Here is a 19,184-nt window from a genome sequence, read left to right on the forward strand (position 1 = left end):
TATAAGTACACGTACATGCTGACTTATTCTACTATCCCTAACCTAACAGTCTACAAATACTCTAATTAGAGTTAGTTGACATGTATTTGCAAATTTATGAGAGTTAGTTGACATGTATAGTGCTTATAGAAAGCCCTCATACCCTGTGAAAATATTTACCTTTAAGTCCACATTACACCCTGGAAAATAAAATAAATTAAGTCCAACTTTTTTGAGCCTATGCACAGAGGTATGGAGGATTATTGAAAATTAATTAGGTGCAACCAATCAACTTCCAGATCAAACACCAGGCTAATTGTCCCACCTGACATCAACTGTAGTGGTTTTTACTTTAGAATGAAACCAGCTGTTTCTTGATGATTCCATGGTTAGTAGTGCATGGTACTGCAAAGAATTCACCATGGTTGGGAAATTCACTTTCAAAAGGCCTCTGGGATAAAGTTGTAGAAAGGCACAAGTTAGGAGAAGGCTACAAAAACATATCGAAGGCTTTAGCTATGCCTCTGTTTTGTACTGTACTGTTTGGAGCATCATTAAGAAGTGGAAAGCGTATGGCACCACCAACACATTGCCTAGATCAGGCCGTCCGTCCAAACTGGATGGCCAAGCCAGGAGGACATTGATCAGAGTAGCTACCAAGAGGCCAAAGGCAACTTTGAAGGACTTACAAAGCTTTATGGCTGGGACTGGTCAGTCTGTGCATATGACAACTATCTCACAAGCTTTACACAAAGCTGGCCTGTATGGCTGGGAGGCAAGAGAGAAGCCTTTCCTGAAAAAGTACTACACTCAATCTTGTTTGTGCTACGTAAAAACACAACTGGAAGACTCTGATGCCATCTGGAAAAAGTTGCTATGGTCTGATGAGACAAAAATGTGACTTTTATGGACTGAACTCCAAGCGCAATTTTTGGCGAAAAGCAAACACAGCACACCACCTAAAACACACCATACCTACTGCTGTATGTTGTGGGGGTGTTTCTCTTTAGCAGGGACTGGGCGATTGGTCATGATTGAAGAGAAAATGGATGTTGCCAAGTGCATCCAAATTCTTGAGGAAAACCTTCTTCCCTCTGCAAGACAGCTGAAGATGTGCAGGTCATTCACCTTCTGACATGACAATGATCCTAAACATCTGCCAAAAGAACAACTCAATGGCTTAAGGATGAGAAGGTGAATGTCCTTGAGTGGTCAAGTCAGAGCCCTGACTGAAATCCAATAGAAAATCTGTGGATGGACTTGAAGAGAGCAGTCCATTGCTGTGCACTAACCACGTAATTTGACTGAACCAGAGCAATTCTCCAAGGAACAATGGGCAAATATTCCCCAATCTAGGTGTGCAAAGCTAGTACAGACATATCCAAAAAGATTAATGGCTGTAATTAAAGCAAAAGGTGGCTCTATGAAGTAGCCTATTAAATCAGGCGACTGATGACTTTTCCAACCCTGTTATTCCTAAACACTTTTTAACATTTAAGTGAGTCACTTTGGTTATGGAATGCGGTTGTCACTTTCATTTATATCCGAAATAAACGTAACCATATTTAGCACTCCGAACAGGACTGACAATCATATTCTGCTTCTGTCTGAATACAGCTTCTCTCTTGCTGTTTCTACACTCTTTCTCTCTTGCTGTGACTGGAGTGAAGCCCCCGGTCAGTGTTACATCAACACTGGGGCTATCTCTACTCTCGCTGGTGAGGCTGTCATCTGCCGTTGCTGTCACCTGGCCTCGTTTTTTTTGTTTTTTTTGCCTCCTCTCTGCGGGCTGATTCGTTTCTCTACTGGGCGCTTGTCCAGTACCCTGTCACCTCTCACTCTGTTACGGCTGCCCACTATTGGACCACTTCATTAGCTTTCCACCTCTGTCATGCAGCTCTGCTCCCAGCTCTGACAATTGGTCAGCGCTCCCGCCGAGGATGGCTTAACGTGGCAGGTTAAGGGGGCAACAACAGCCAACAGTCTGCTACGGTAGGAAGGCTTTGCTACATGAAGCAGCAAGGGTGCAGCTACACATCACTGGACATTAGATGCAGCAGGGGTCACATACGAAAGCAAGCACCGCATGTTGGGTGTGGGAAATGGCAGGCAAACCTCCATGATGCTGGGACTTTGAGGAACAAATTAATGGAGGGCATACAAAAACAATGGGGATGGAGAGTACACTTCAGTTTCCGCTCGTTCATTGGATTCGCCAATTTCAACACCTCTCACAATTGTTCTAGGCAATTATTTGCCCGTGACCAGTGTCACACCCAGAGTCACTTTCTCTGAGAGAAAGAGACAACGTGTGAACTGTCATTATTGAATTAGGTCCAGCAAGCATGTGCAGGGGCCTGCATTTCAAAGCGCTTTCCCGGCTTTCATCTCCAAATCAAAATGTGTATCGCAACTGGATGGATGACAGTCGTGTCAGCGTGGAGGAAAATCAAAGCGGATTGGTCCGAAACTCAGAGGAGAACCAGGCAGTCCAAAGAAATGATAGGCCAATTATGTCAGAGGTCAGTGAGAGTTCACCTCATGTGTGCGTGAGCATGTGTGTTTCACCTAGGGGGCTCTAAATGCAGTAGTCTGCTATTTTACACTTCGTTTTATTTATAGTTCTCTAATTCCCTCCCCATTTTTGTTTCTTTTGTGTCTCTCTTTCCTTCATGTACCCCAAGTGGGTGTATGACAACAGCAAATAACACTCTAAGCAAATAACACTACTTAGGAAATTTGGAGGATTTGCACAAATACTTTGACACATTCACTGGTGCAAAACAAGTTGCAGCCCTAGTCAAAAGAAATTATATTTCACATCCCTAATTGTTATTGTAACAGTATGGATCATAAATGTACATTTTGCAATTTTTGACTATAGGCTGCATCTAATAATTTAATCAGTTACTCAGATAAAAAGCCACCTAAATAAATATATATATATATATATATATATATATATATATATATATATATATATATATATATATATATATATATATATATATATATATATATATATATAATATATATATAATATACATACATACACACACACACACACACACACATATTTGCCTTTTTATCCAATGCACACATATCTTGCCCAATCCTGCTCCAAATAATGTACATATGAATGCAGACTATAATTTAAATATTTTAAATATAAGCCGTTAGCCTTTAAATATAAGCCACAGCCTAACATTATACAGCAAAAACTGTGTATTCGTAGTATCATAGCCTTGTGATAAGCACTCAAACACATAGAGTGGAATCTGAGTTCGAGTTCCGGCTCCTTGTCCTTTCCCAATACTGTGCTCCGCTCTCTCCTGCTTTGCTTCATGTCAATTCTCTGTGCAGTACTGTCCCAATTAGGGAGAAAATGGCAGAATTATTTAAAAAACAATAACAACAACAACTAAATTATAAATGATAAAAGCGAAAGCACAAACAAAAGTGGGCGATCAATGCGTTTTATGAAGTTTGAAGTTCAACGGAGATTTGCTCACAGTCAGGACTCAGGATGAGTATTTGCAAAAGAAAATACTTCAGTGAATTTGTAACATTAATGGATAAGAATATACTTATCGAATCCAAATTAAACACCACACACACCTGACCAGGCAACTCACATGAAACTATGTGCTTATGACAACTTGGGCTTTGCACATATCCTGCAGCAGCTCTGTAACTGCTGCCATTTTCCCATAGAAATGCATTTGTTATTACTGTAAACAAGTGACTTCAATCACAAATCCAACAACTAATCGATGATAAAATTTGAACTGTTTTAGCACGACAAGCACTCTTAAATCATGATTGTTGCTCATCTGATTTGAAGTCCAACTTGTCTTTGAATTGTCTTGAAATGTATTATTGAAAGGCAGTGAACAAGTTACAAAAGCTGTGTTTTCATAACTGTGGGAGCTGCTTTAGAGGTGATGACTTATGCAACGCAATTTCTCAGACATTTTCAGCACAGCACATGAGAAGTGACGCCTCTTAGATCATCTTTGTTAAAGCACCACTGCACAAATTATTAAAGGTAAAACTAAAATGAGAAAAAATAAATCTAGGCAAACTACTTAATCAAGGAATATCCTGACCCAGAAGTTTTGCTTCTGTAGAGGAGAATCCAGCCAATAGAGTGATACAGTCCAGGCTCCAGAAGTCAAAACTTTATTTTCTCAATGGGAAAATTGATTTTTAATGATGATTTACAAACGTTTAAAGTCAGATGAACTGTGAGTTCAGAGGTTGTTAATCAATGGTACATGCTTTTGTTGAAGCCATCTGTTCGCATTATTTCAACTTATTTAAAATAATTGTTTAACAGTGGAATTTGTGAAGAAAAACTACATTACCCATAATTCTCTACAGAAAATTACACCAGAGAGCCGCAACAAGCAAACCCCACCAATTGAGTCTCCTTATGCTCTAAAAATACTAAATTATTTGTGTGTGTATGTTTCTATGCATATTTTGCAATAATCTTAAAACTTATTGCATATTTTGCAATAATCTTAAAAAATCGTAATCTTACATCGTTTCTATAGATGCAATAAAAAAACTTTATTAGTTTTCTATTTCTCTGTAGTTTTTAATTTGATTGTGTTGTTTTGAATGCTTCATGGGATTGTAGTTCTTTCCCTCATTAAAGTCTGATTTTCTGTTTTGTCTGATTTTCAAATAATTTGTTGCTTCAAATAAATCTTTGTATTGCTGTGATTCACCTTGTAGCTGGTCGGCTTGGTTCATGGCACTTTAACAAAGACTTTTTTTTTTTTTTTTTTAAATCCTTATGGGAAAACTTAATGGAAAACAGTATTTCTGGAACCAATGCTGCTGAAAAAGTGGGCTGTATAGAGTGCAAAAGTGGGTGGGCTGTATAGAGTGCATTAATGCACTCTAAACAGCTCCATCTCCTACTTGGAACATCTTGCCTCTTTCTTGCAGGACATGTCCACTATGTTTTAACTCCTAGATTTACAGTGTTGAGGAGACTATCTGGTGCTCTGGGACCTGAACCCATTTGTTTGGGAGTCCAGGAACACAGTTCCACGGGCGACAAGGGGGCAGTGCAATGAACGAAGACTCTGCACGTTCCACCAAGACAGAGATGAAGTTAACTAAGCTGGAACAGTCCCTCTGCATCCAGGCAAGAGGTCACGCGATGGAGCTGAGGGCGCTAATCATTTCCAATTACGGATTCCTTTTTAATTATGAATTATGCATGAATTTTTAATTAATCTAATGTTCCGAAGGTTTTCATTTTTTTCTGTGCCAAGATCTCAATCTAATTACTCTGCATTAAGCGAGGGAGCAGCAACCCTGTTGCCGACCTTCTGGGTAACCCTTGGTCAGCCCTCTCGGATCAATCTTGCTGCTGTCTCACAATTACCTATATTTTCAGCTACAACAACATTTATTTAATGGTCTAAAGTTTGGAGTTCTATTACATTAACAAGTGTAATTGTGAGTTTTGCATTTTAACAGCTAAATTTCACCTTTGCCCCCAAACAGCTTATTAATTTATACACTCATTATTAGCCTGAGCATTAACAGATTATGATATTGTCTATAACACTCTTCATTTATTTAGGTTTAATTCTTTAATATTAGTTAGTTAATACATTAGGTATCATGACGTAACAAACAGCATTTATTTATGTAGGTTAATGATCATAATAATGATAATTTCTACATATATTAATATATTTCTAAAATTTCAAGTTGCATAAATTAATACTAACATACACACTATCATTCAAAGGTTTTTGGATTCTTAAGATTTTGTAATGTTTTTGTAGTCAAAGTATGTTATGCTTTTTTGATATATTTTAAAATGCAATTTATTCCTATGATGGACAAGCTGAATTTTCAGCAGTCATTACTCCAGTCTTCTGAGTCACATGATCCTTCAGAAATCATTCTATGCAATGATATGGTGCTCTAATTATTATCATTGTTGAAAACTGCTGCTCAGTATTTTTGTGAAAACCATGATACATTTTGTCAAGATATTTTGATAAATAGAAAAGTTCAAAAGAAAAGCATTTGTTTGAAAACAATTTAAAAGTCTTTACTGTCACTTTTCTGTGAATCTGGAACATATTTGTCTGTTCTTTTCAGAAGCATCCTCAGTGCCAAGAAAAATGGTGCTTAATTAATGTGTAATGCCTTCAGCAAGTACTATAGCATCAAAAACTCACTGCCTTTCTTAGGATATATATATATATATATATATATATATATATATATATATATATATATATATATATATATATATATATAAAACAGGATTAGGTAGCAAGATGGTAGCAGCCATAATAAAAAGACTCTCCATGGTAGAGTAGTAACTGGGGTTAAGAATTAATCATGCAGACACAGTCCTGCAGGATCTTGGCTTTGGATTCCCATCTAGCAAGCTGAATTCTACTTCTCGCCTTTGCCAACCCATAATTACATTACCAATTCATTAATCCTAAATGCAAGAAATTATGGATGAATCAATCAGAATCAAGCATCTAATGCCATCACATTGTCCTTTTACATTGTGGTTTAACTGTGATATCTTACCTGAGAGCTTCATGAGGAGGTCCGTAGCCGTCTTGGTGGTGATATCCGGGCTGAAGAGCGAGGCAGCTGTAGGTCCAGGCCCTGGTGGACTGGATTTGAGCCCAGACAGATCCAGAGAACTACTGCTGCTACTGGGTCGCTCCCTACACAGGGCAAAGGGAGACATCACAGACACATCCCTCTCCTGGGGTTCCTCCTTGATCTGGACGTGGTTTGAGGGTTCATTGGGGGAGGCCAGCAAACGACCGTCAGGTTGGCTCACAGTGGGAGACGTGGAAGCATCTGTGTTCATGACCTGATCGCCAGCGACTCCACCGTCCCCCATGAGCAAGCCCTCGCCCTCCTCCGTGTCTGTGCCGGGTTCTTCTTTGACTTTGAGGTCAGGACGAGGGAAGTGCTGATGGCAACGCATGTGCAGCTTGAGGCTAAAGTGGCGGGAGGATGTAAAGGGGCAGAGTTCACATTGGAAGGTCTCCCCTCGGTCTTGGTGCTGATGGACCTGAGATGAGAAACAGAAGAAATTAGATAAACGTGTGGAAAAGATGAGCAGGAAGCATAGCAAAAAAGAATCCTCATCTTCTCTAACAATTAATTTTGAGTGGCAGTGAGAATATAAAGTTTTATATTTCTATAATTACTTAACATTTTTTATGTATTACGTATGATTTATTTATTTATTTTTTTTTTTAAATAATGCAATAACACTTTAAAAGAAAAGAAAAAAGTCAGTGTGCTGTGTGAATGTCCGCTCGCTACCTCTGATTGCTGTGGGCTATAAGCCAATGGTAGGCTAATATCTAAATAAATAATGTATTGACTTCTAAAGCCACTTTTTATGTCTATTCAATGTTTTCAATCTGCCACAATAATATATTTCCTTTGAATTAGCTTAATTTAGGGGCTTTTCTCTGCAAATATTTATAAATGTGATTAATTTTATTATTTGGCACAACACATTAAATGTGATTAATTTCATTATTTGGCACATCATGTAATTTATTTGATTAAAAATAGGAATTGACAGCCCTAATTATTTTGTATCATTAAAAAAAATCTGCACCTAGAGACATTATGATATTTGGTCATGATTTATGGCACAAGCATTTCTGCTCTCAGCAATTGAAGTCACCTTCATGTGGGATTTGAGATTGTCTTTACGAGCACAGCGAAAGGGACAGAGGGGACACTGGTGGCTTTTTAAGCCCGTGTGGATCACCATATGCCTCTTCCAGTAGCTCTTTCTCTTGATGACCAGACCGCATACTGGGCACTGAAAGGGCTTTCCCCCATCCTCAGGAGAACCTGCAAAAAAAAAAAATAAATAAGTATATTTTAAATGTATTATTCAGTGTTGTTGCAAACACAGAAATGGGTATTCTAGTGCAGTATTCTAGTGTTTACACAGAATCATTAGCTGGACATCAAAGCCACATTATTAGATAGCCCTTTGGCATCAAATAGCAAGTAGGCTAAATAGCCTTTCACTCGTCACCCTTGCATCTATTCGTGAAAAATGAAATAAAAATTGTGAGTTATGATTACACCGATCAATGCCAAAGACTCCTCACAAAGGAAGCCAAACACAAGGATGTTTTTAGTAAGCCGATTATTGTTGTTGGCTCCATATCCGGTGTCCATTAGGGCTTAATTGGTCTTATTAGAAGCTGGCATGATTGCATTACAAATTCTATGAGGGCCTGTCAGGATGGCTTCATAAGTATTCCAGTCGTGTTCCTCGAAAAACATCTGGTAATCAGTGTTTGGTGAAATTACCGCGCTCAGGCATTCATTGACCCAGGGTGTAAAACTTCGAGACTGCCTATTTGCAACAATAAACCACCATCTGTGGCTCAACCTCTCCCGGCGAGATCACTGTGGAAACCACTCGTGAGGTAAAATGACTGAAGGTCTTTGGTATCAAAGGAAAGGAATAAGAGCTGTTAGCTGGTTTCACAAATATTATGTCCATTTAGAATTGTTTCATTACTGAACAGATACTCTTCGTGTGACCATCTTACAGATCTCACACACATAAACACAAGCCAGGTGAAACTCAATTATGATTTTAATTGAGGTGTTCTTATTAAGTATTTAAATTTAATATATTATCATATTATACCATCTATCATATTATAACCATATTATAACATATTTAACTCTCTTTTTATTGTGACACATTATTCTCTGTGTCTGCAGCTCCTTTTGGTCAATCCTGATTCCAAGCCACAGAAGTTCTAGAATTAGCAAAAGATCAGCCATATCTCAGACGCTCAACCCGGGTCCTGTGCTGAATGGAAACTCTGATGGTTGTGCCGGCTCTGGAGCCTGACCTAAATTCCGGGGGAATCTGCTGAGATGGTCTCCGACTGTTCGGGCTATGGGGAGCACACACACTGCCGGCCTCCGTTTGGCAGGCTGCACATCCGCGGGAGATGAGCTAGGTCTGGGAACGTGCCGCCAACTCCAGCAAACCCCCACTGTGCTAACAGACCTTTCCCAGATTCTCCAGCCAACCTCTTGCAGACGAAGCATGACCTTATGGCACTACTAAATCACTACACAGCGCATTCTTCAGTGGTGTAATAATCAAACATTTAGGCACTGTTACCTTGAAAAATAAATACTGTTGAAAAAGTATTAAATGTAAAAAATTAGATAGCAGGTTAAAGGTGAGTAAAGATGATTCAGATTTGTCTCATGATACATTTTCACATACAACACCAAATACAGAGACCAAGAGAATCAGTTCCAGATTCTTTGTCTGCTATTCACTTTCACTTAGCAAAAATTATGTTTGTGAGTGCCACCAAGTCTTAGTTTTTTTGCAACAGCAGCGTCTTTAGGCATGTGACCAAAACAGCTGTGCATTCAAATAAAAATGTTTATCGCACCACATTTTTCCACAGAACATTCGCCATGTTGTGAACAGGCCTTTAGTGCCGAAGTAGAGACATGGGCCCAGCTGTCCAGCGTGCTCCCTTCCTGGTCTGAGGAACAAGGAGTGGTGGTTTGTGGGAATGGCGGCCAATTAGCCCGTGACACAAGCTTTCAGATATAGTGGTTGCTAGACTTGCGAGGACACAATTGGCAAAGACTTGTCTTGGGGCAGTTGTGGCCTTATGGTTAAAGAGTCAGACTCGTAACCCGAAGGTCGCAGGTTAGAGTCTCAGTATTGGCAGGAAATGTAGGTGGGGGGAGTGAATGAACAGTGCTCTCTTCCACTCTCATTATCCACAACTGAGGTGCCCTTAAGCAAGGTACCTAGCCCCCAATCACTCCCCGGGCGCAGCAGCAAAAATGTCTGCCCACTGCTCTGGATGCGTGTTCACAGTGTGTGTGTGTTCAATACTCACTGCTGTGTGTGTGTGTGCACTTGGATGGGTGAAATGCAGAGCACTAATTCCGAGTATGGGACACAATACTTGGCTAAACGTCACTTTTACTTTCACTTCACTTTCTTCACTTCCACTGATGTAGGAAGGTGAACTCTGCATTTAATGGCTTCAGGTGTGCCTCATAAGGTGAGTCTGGCTGCTGGGTGGCATAAGAGGAATTAGCGTTCCGTCGTAATGAATATAACCCTAATCCTCTTGACAATAACTGCAGAATTAACATTTTTAGCTAGTGTGATTTAAGTGTGATTTATCCTACAAAATATCCTGCAATTTCCCCTCAAAAGCACAAAAAACACACCCTAACAAAATGGCATGTCTCTATTTTAGGAACAAACTGTTACCTGCTTGACTGCTGGGCTTGGCCCTTCCCTTGGGGATTGATGGCAGCAAAAGATCCATGGCCTGGGTTGGGGTGGGCACCTTCTGGTTCCTGTCTAACAGGGGCTTGACATCTTCGGAGGCTCCCAGTACTAATGCCGACTCTTTCTTATCAGCTAGAAGATTCCCTGCTGCTCGTGCAGCCACCTCCTTTAGCAGAGCTGCTGAGGAGGTCATGGAAACCAGAGAGAGAAAGGAGCCAGCTGAGGGTTGATGCTCAGATGAGCCCACCTGCTGCTGACTTCTTTCAGACACTTTCTTTGAGAGGGCAGCGAGCGTGGAGCTAGCTGACTGTGGACTGAAGGGTGAAGCAAACGGCTCAAAGCGCACCGCGTCATCAGAGCGAGTGCCCAGGGCTGCCATTGAGGAGGAGGTGACTGAAGAGGATGAGGAGGAGGAAGAGGAGGATGAAGACGCCGAAGTGGAGGATGCCACCGCGCTCTTGTCTTGGAGCACGGCGTTGGCGGCTGCCTTTAACTTCTGGATAGCCGAGTCTGGTGATAGGCTGCTGCCGCTGGGTGCCGAGCAACTAGCCGATGGCCATTTATCTGCAACGCCTACCCATACAAAGCCACTGCTGCCTGAGTTAGGGCCGTTGCTGGGGCCGTACGGGTCACAGGGCTCTTGCTTGACAGTTGCTACAGACGCGGGTGATGCAGAGTTTGAGTTACCGCTGTTGTTGCTGCTGTTAGCCAGCCTCCTCGCCAAGGCACTCAGCTGTTGTGCGTGATGCGAAGACGGAGATAGTACCAAGCTGACCGGAGGTGACTCTGGTCCTCTGCCCGTTCCACGCCCGGTCAGCTCCCCTCCCTCTAGCTTCAGTGAGCCAGCCTCTAGGAGACGGCGCAGGTTGCTGCTGAGGGGCTTGCCCAGGGCCTGGCTGGAGTCTCCGTAAAGAGAGGACACCACTGAGGACAGCGTGTCCTGGGTCGAGAGGACCCCACTGTCCAGCCCCAGCAGCTCCAGGGAGGCCCGCTGAACTGGCGTTGGGCAGCCCAGGGAGCTCTCGGCTGAAGTGTCGTGGTCTGGTCGGGGAACATTGTCCGGGGAAACCCGCAGCTCATCTTGCACATCACCGTAGGACGATTCAGAGGGGCTGTCGGAGGTATTTCCAAACCAGCTGTCCTCCTCCACTGACCCACCCTCTGGCCCTCCATCCTCTACCGTGTCCACATCTGTAAAAAACAGAAGAAAAAATGATTTATTCAAATGCTTTTTCATAAAGACAACTGATAATATTTAACTACCTTTTTTTTGTATTTTTTTTTTTTAAAACAAGCATCTTTTTAAAATATATATATATATATGATGGCAGGATTATTGTAAACACTGAAGGAAGAATCTGTGAAGACAAAATGCTGACAGTATTGTCCTTACAGCTATCGATTGACCTTTTCCAACTGACTTTTCTCATTAGAACCAAAATGGATGGTCTAAAAAAATATTTTCTGAAAAGATATGAAAATTGAGAGTTGTCCTGATGAGTATCTGAGGCATCCCTCACAAGTCATGGAGGAATAACTTGCTTTCTAATCTTTTTTCAACCATATTTTTTTCTAGGGTCTACAGGAGTCTAGTAAAAGGGTTACCATGGTGACAGGCCCTTCCGGGAGGCAAGACAGCAAAGATTAGGGTAATGGAGGTTACAGAACTGGATTAATATTCATGAGCCTGCAGATACCACAAGGGAGCCAATAAGGATAGGGTTAAGGTCACCAAGGGTCATTAATATACACTTCATGTATCAATATTCATAAGCAAAACATTACAGCTTGCCAGACAAGGGCGAACAAAGAATGTGAATATTCCTGATACATATTAACAATCCCTCCACAAGAGCATGTCAGAAAGCAACAAGCCTAGATGAGGGAGGATGTCAAAACTTATCATGTGAGGGTTTTTTCTTTCTGTTCACTTGACCAAATTAAATCCTCACACCTCAGTGAGAGTGCAAGAGAACCAGTCCCGAAGACAGCAGGAAAAAGGACTGGGGGCTTGTGACATCGAAATATGATCTGTAAAAAATTCATTTGAGCATCTTTTCTTCGCCTTTTGCTCGCACACATAAAGGCTGGTCTCACCTTGCCGACCCCAACATAAGCCTGGCGAGTAAGCTTTCTGTTTACAGGGGAAAGAAAAAGACGTTGCCAGGCAACGGTATCCCGTCGACCCGTAGGGATCATTACAGTCAACACACATCTGGCCAGCACTGCTTACTTTGGTCCAGAGGGGTGGCAACCGCCACGACCCCATGCTACCATGCACCACAATTCCGACAATGCAGCAGAGCATGCTTTATCACTTGGAAAATAAAAGAAAATAAGATATAAACCAGACACACACACATTGATGTGCATGCAAGTGTCCTTATGACTTCCCGTACCTCAATGCTAAAGGTTTGAGTGCTTGAAGCACATCATTGGGGCGTTTCACAGACTGAGCTCTCAGTCACCTGAGCAAAACAGTGAAGCATGTGAGGCATGACCCATTTCCATGTGACACCAGGGAGGACGGGCAGTAATGGCCATAATGTTGTTAGTGAGAAATGGCTAGATTGCTGACCAGAGGTCTCTGAGGCAGTAGCAGAAACTCGAACTGAACTCTGCTCTCACCACGCTAGGTTAAGCTAGGTTGTGCTAGGTTGTGCTACGCCCCGCCACTTTTGTTCCTAGCTGCACCGGAGAGGCAGACACAGGCAAGCCACTCCGTGGGCGGCCTGACATTTCCCAAGGTCACGGATCGGGCCCCAGTTCCGCATGGCTTTGTCTGAAACAACCCCCTGCCTCTGAAATGCACACACACGCACATACACACTCATATGTGGCTTGAAAAAGCGGAACAAAACCCTGGTAGTTAGCTGCAACGGCAACAATGCTATCGCATAGCAACAAGCCTGACAGTTTGGGACAAGGGACAAGATACTGGCTGTCTGCCTTTGAGAGGTTCGTTTAATGGCATAATGGTGAGCATGAATTTGTGTAGCCAGAAAAACAGCTGCGGGAGGCACTGTGGTCCAGATCTGTTAGCAGTCACTCACACTGAGACTTGGTGCTCGTCTCTCTTGAGGCTAAACTGTGCTTATGATTGTTTGCTGCTGTGGACATGACCCTACAACCCTGCAACCACAAGTGCTAAATGCAAATCATAACCTCAACAAAACACAGAAAGAAAGAAAAGTGTTACATTCAGGCTCTGAAATTAACTTTTTAGCCTACTCGCCAGACAGATTTCTCATAGCCAATTTAGTAAATATAAAATATAAAACAAATAATGATCGCATGCTCTAGAATAGTGGTTTAAAACAGAAGTGCTTTAAAAAAAGGTTTGGATATAGCCTACATGCTACAGTGTAATCTGCATATAATGTTATCACATTATAAAAAAAGGGGAAAACCATTAAAAGCTGCAGGGAGGCTTAAATATCACAAGATTATAGATGACAAAGAAAAACAAAACCACAATCTAAGTGTTAACAGGTATTTTCTTTAGAAACTCATACAAATGCCCTCTTTTGGACATGGTAACTCTAGTACAATTATTTAATCATTTTTCTGTAAATGTAAAGGATTTTTCTTTATAATTCCACTACACATCTCATAAAATGTTATTTCCTGCACAAATTTGATATAAGTATTTTTTTTTAAATGCTAATTTAAAATTATTGTGTTAATTTCTCAATTGTTCTCTGTTTAGTTGATACACATGCACACTATTTTGAACTTTAAACTAAGGATAAAAAAAAGAATAGAAAATAAAAAGAAGAATAATGTTTTCCACAAAAACATTAAGCACAACTGTATTCAACATTGATAATAATAAGAAATGTTTCTTGAGCATCAAATCAGCATATTTAGCTTTGCCATCACCGGAATAAATTAAATTTTAAAATTGATTCAAATAAAAACAGTGATTTAAATTCTATTGTAATAATATTACTGTATTGTAGTATAGTACTGTGTTTTTGATCAAATAAATGCAGCCTTGGTGAACAAAATGAATATTCTTTGCGAATATTCTTCTTTGAAAAACTTTAAAAAATCTTACTTTTCAACTTTTGAATGGTAGCGCACTTCAGCTTCCAAAAAATAAATAAATACATTTGAATGAACTGAAAAGAAAAACCAACTTCATAATTTATACCAAAATAATAAATAAATCAAATAAAATCCTATTTGGAAAGATATGAGTGTGAATTATCCTTTTTCTCTTTAAGGAATGTGTATTTTACCATATTTCTCTATAGAGAATTTTGTTCAGAATATTACACTTCATTCTCTGTAATACAAATAGACTTCGAAAACATCTTAAGGAATGTTAATTCTGTTTTGTTCTTTGTCACAATACATAGATTGTGTAATTGTAGCCTATATTTCTCAAAATGCACTTGAACAACAGCCATCTGGCAGCTATACAGTTAATTCCACAACATCTCAGCCGTGAGAAGCAAAAATCAAAAGGCCGAGGAAGAGGCTGGGAGCTTTCTCTATTAGGGCCAGCAACCACATGACTTGCGTAAGGTTGCCTACCAATACACTGAGGCTATTCTGCGACTCAGCCGGGCATAAAAATCGGCCTGCCTGACCCAGAGGTCGCAGAAAGGGCACAGAAAGGCTGTGCTGGGTGGGAGGGTGGCTGCTTCAGCAGAGTGAAGGAGAGAGGGAGAGGCCATTAGTCGATTAAGCCTGGGTGGAGTCATCAATATTCCACTGATGCCAATGAAAAGACACACTCGCGCAGTCTCGCATGAGAGGCTCGGGTCGAATGGCTTTAACTCTATCAGAGATATTGCAGTGCCTCACAGTGAGCCTGGCTATTGAATGTTACGGGCTAACTAACCACCACTTTGGCATCTATAGTTTCCCAGCATTCTCTGTGGATTGCAGAAGCAAGTGCCGGTGGCGTTCGAGGGGTGGGGGGCTGGGTTTTGGAGGGGAGATAAAAAGTGGTGCCGGTAATTAAGTGTCCGACTGGGCCCTGGCGGGGGTTGCCACGGCCGCAGGCGATGCTAATGAGCCCGTCCACCGGTCAGTGCTACCTTATTAGCCGCCGGCCGACAATATGGTGGGAAGGACGCAGTGCTACCGCCACCAGCTACACGTCGTCACGAGTGACTAACACAGAAACCAGAGGTGGGAAGTAATTCTGTTAATTAGGGGCTCTCGTGATGATCAGTCTATGCCTTTAAGAAAATGGGCAATCAGTCAAGGCAAAACTAAGATTCTGCAAATCTTTATAAAAAATTAATTTTCTCATGACATTGCATGATACTCAAGGTTCTCGTATCGATCCTTCTTCAATGTTCATTCATATCAATTCCTACAGTTCAATTAATGAAGTAGCAGGAAGTCTAAATAAGCATACACTGGCAAGGTTTCTCGGTGCGGTCTGAGCCACTTCTATGGTAATGGGGAAAGTGAAGGGAACAGCATGAGAGATTAAAACTGACACCACGGATTCATTCTCTCTCTCACTGAAATGCTAAGCCTCTCTCTCAATTGCAATACAGTTATGATATGAAGCATCACAATGTATTGAGTCGTGACCAATTGTGTACTCAACCCTACTATCTAACTGATCACATAAGACATGAAATTACTGAAATTTTAAGATATCAATCCCATCCAATAAAACACAAAACAAATGAAAAACAAACAAACAAACAAAAAACCTGAACATGTATATGTATGTGTAAGAGTTTGTATGAATATACTCTGTAGGAAAACAAAGTTTTTATTAACTGGGGCTGAGCAATTTTTTGCTCAACTGTGCCTTACATTATTGCATTATTTTTCAAATGCAAAGTGAAGTTCTCCACACAGCTGACACTGTTTGTCCATGTACTGCCTAAACATCTGTCATTTAGAGTAATCGTAAAAGCCTTACTTGCAACAGTCAAATAGAACACAGATGAAAAGAAGCTACAATATAGTCTACTTTGTATAACACTTGCATACAAAAAAATTATTATACTTTGTCATGTGATTTATATTGACTTTGATCCTGTGCATCCGACACTCTTATTAAATAAATCGGTCGCCTACGGTATTCCACATTAGCACAGGCCTTCATCAGCATGTATTAGCACATAAGTATACTACATATTACCATCTGTGTGTTTTCCACATGGCCTCAGCAGTCTGTGGGCATGATGGGCATGATGCCAGAGGTGAAACAGGAAGGAGATGTGTTCTTGGAAGAGACTGAGACAGTGTTGGCTTCCAGACCTCTGAAATTCCTCTTTGTAGATGAAGCGCCCTTTTGCACTCTTGTTTATTTCCCCCAACTTCCATTTATAGAGACCGAACACACACGCACAAAAAAAAAAAAAAACAGACAGAGCTTGAACTAGTAATCTCAGAAGTACCATCAAAAAGTTGGAAGATCTGGGCATTCATAGTCAACCGTGAGATGCTAATTAATGGGATCCACCGTACACTTCAGTGATGTTTCTTTAAGGGCACAAAAGTGGGGCATAGAGCCCAGAGCTCAACGGGCTTGAAGATCTTATATTTACAGCAGGAAAACAAATCGCTGGAATGAAAGGAAAATGGATGGCTCGTTGTGCCCGCACAGTCACAAAAACATAAGATAATAAGTAAGGCTCTGTGTACGTACCACAGGGACAGGAAGCAGGGGTGGATTCAACTAGGTGCTATGACGCTTACACCACAATATGCTGTTGCTACAGCATTACTGCCGCCTACTCAGATAGACAGCATGCACACAGGTTAGAGCTGACAGGGAAACTCTCCAACTACTGTAAATCACACTTTGTCCCAGTAGCTCAGGCGAGGGATGCAGCCAAGCTTGACTAGCCAGCCACCCAGAAAGACAGAGAGAAAGAGAGAGAGAATATGAGGGGGTGTGAGAGAGAGTGGAGGAGGTATGTGTGCGGCTGGGGGGGGGGGTTGAAGAAAAGGGATGGCTTTTTTACAGTGATACCGGGTTGACAGCAGCTTGGCAGTGGCGCCCACGGCACTGCCTGCTTGGATCCAAGCCTGTCACTCAAGACAAGGGCACTAATCAGGATTGGTCCCGGTTTCTTCCTGAAGAATGGGGGTGGCAGTTTTGCAGCCATTATAGCTGGAGAGGAGAGTGGGGGATAGAGCGGTGGCACAGCAGGAGAGGCTAACCTCATTTACATGCAGGTCCTGGAGGAGAGAGAGCTGATTCCTTTTCCAATCTCCATGTTAAACGGTGGCCGGGGCGGCCGATGGTTAGCGTTGCATTGTTCGGTCCTAGTGCTCTTTGTCACTGCGATAGCCATCTCGCTTTTCCGAAGGTAGAGACGTACGAGCAAGATAACGTCGACGACACCCACATATGACTGAAAACGTGCTGTGTCAAAAGAGTAAACGGGAACTGTTGTTCACCTCTCCCCTTTCATTCGCTTCACGTCAGTGTAACCAGGTGCTTCTACTTCAACCCTACAGTATCTGGGTGACAAATGATTGCAAAAAATATGATCACTATGACAACCATAACTGTGCCTTTGTAGAGCACATCGAGCCAACATTTTGTGCCTAACCTTAGTGCTTCGTTTAAAAGTCTCTGCATGGAAGACGACTAAATGATGACAAGGGTAAACTGTGCCTGTACGAGTGCGAGTGAGAGAGGAATAAAGAAAAGACAGTCCACTGTGCATGCCAAATGAGAACTTCTTTATAGAGAGTATTTGGGCTAATCTATAAAACCATAATGAAGAAATGCATAAAGATCTGCAGCGGAGCAAACAGAAGAATTATATTCTGAATCAACACCATCCAGTAAAACAACTCATTCAGATTACAACACAGCCAATCAATAGCGGCGCATAAAATGAGGACTGCACCGATATTGAAATAGTACTACTGATACTGATATAGGCCAACAATAATTGATAAAAAAAAAGCTGATATTATAAATATTAGATGAAAAAATGACTAACTGAAACACAACTTAAATGAAATGTTTAAGTTGAAGTACTAAAATGAAACTAAATGAAAGCTAAATAGAAATATTGAAAAATATATAACAAATATACTATATAATATTAAAATAACACTGAAACACGCTAAAAAATAAGGATGCAGGGATAATTATTTTAATGTTATGGTCAATAAATGGCCTATATTGTCACAAATGGGTGCTTGCAATGAGTGCATGATGAAGAAATATCAATAATACAGTCTTTAATCACAAATCCAGCCAGGATCACGCAGGAGATAATGGGAATAGTAATCACAGTAAAAACAACCATGTAAAACATTGATGTTTAACACCGAACATAGAACTGAGAGGTGAAGGCTGAAATACTCAAGGGAAGCTAATCAACAGAAACTGTAACAGGTGTGTAAAATAATCAGTAACCAAGGAAACCAACTAGTGACTATAGACGGGCAGGCAGACAGGGCAAAACAAGTTAAAAAACAAACAAAATGAACATAAACTTCACAAATATTTTACCTAAATAAAATAAAGATGAAACACTAAACATTAAAATCAACCATTTTAAATTAATTCTGGCATTATACAGCAGGGATTCCCAAACTTTCTTGTCAGTCAAACCTCTTTGACCTAAAATATTTATCTGAAGTACTCCCTGAGACTTCAAGTTAATATTTTAATAATTTAACAACGCATTTCACAAACATGTCTGTTAATGGTCACACAACAACCAGGTAAACAAATAGAATATTTCATCGTTTTAGTAAGCATTTTATTGTGATTATTTTAAATTTTTAAATGATTTCCGGTTTATAACATACTGTAAAACCGAACTGTGCAATTAATTAAATGAAATTAGTTTGTTTCACTCAAATCATAATGAAAGTTCATTGTACTTCATTAGAAAAAAGTTGCATGAACTCA

The 19,184-nt window shown here is 40.7% G+C and overlaps 1 protein-coding gene across 8 annotated transcripts in view; it reads right to left on the bottom strand.

Annotated features, from left to right (window-relative positions):
* znf827 (zinc finger protein 827) overlaps positions 1-19,184 on the bottom strand; it is a 77,859-nt gene that overhangs the window by 45,985 nt on the left and 12,690 nt on the right. For 5 of the 8 annotated variants that reach the window (XR_010896583.1, XR_010896582.1, XM_067402643.1 and 2 more), the window contains exons 1-4: positions 16,440-16,909; positions 10,298-11,509; positions 7,691-7,863; positions 6,562-7,060 (exon numbers count right to left, since the gene is read on the bottom strand). Coding sequence is in view for 6 of the 8 variants with exons in the window: in XM_067402643.1 (XP_067258744.1) it covers positions 6,562-7,060; positions 7,691-7,863; positions 10,298-11,509; positions 16,440-16,725 (2,170 nt within the window). In the remaining 2 variants the exon portion in view is untranslated. Of the gene's footprint in view, positions 1-6,561; positions 7,061-7,690; positions 7,864-10,297; positions 11,510-16,439; positions 16,910-19,184 lie in introns of those variants that run through there. The other 3 variants (XM_067402644.1, XM_067402642.1, XM_067402645.1) reach the window with 2 other exon arrangements.

The sequence above is a fragment of the Chanodichthys erythropterus genome, chromosome 12, assembly GCF_024489055.1.
Source record: "Chanodichthys erythropterus isolate Z2021 chromosome 12, ASM2448905v1, whole genome shotgun sequence".
Classification (NCBI taxonomy): Eukaryota; Metazoa; Chordata; class Actinopteri; order Cypriniformes; family Xenocyprididae; genus Chanodichthys; species Chanodichthys erythropterus.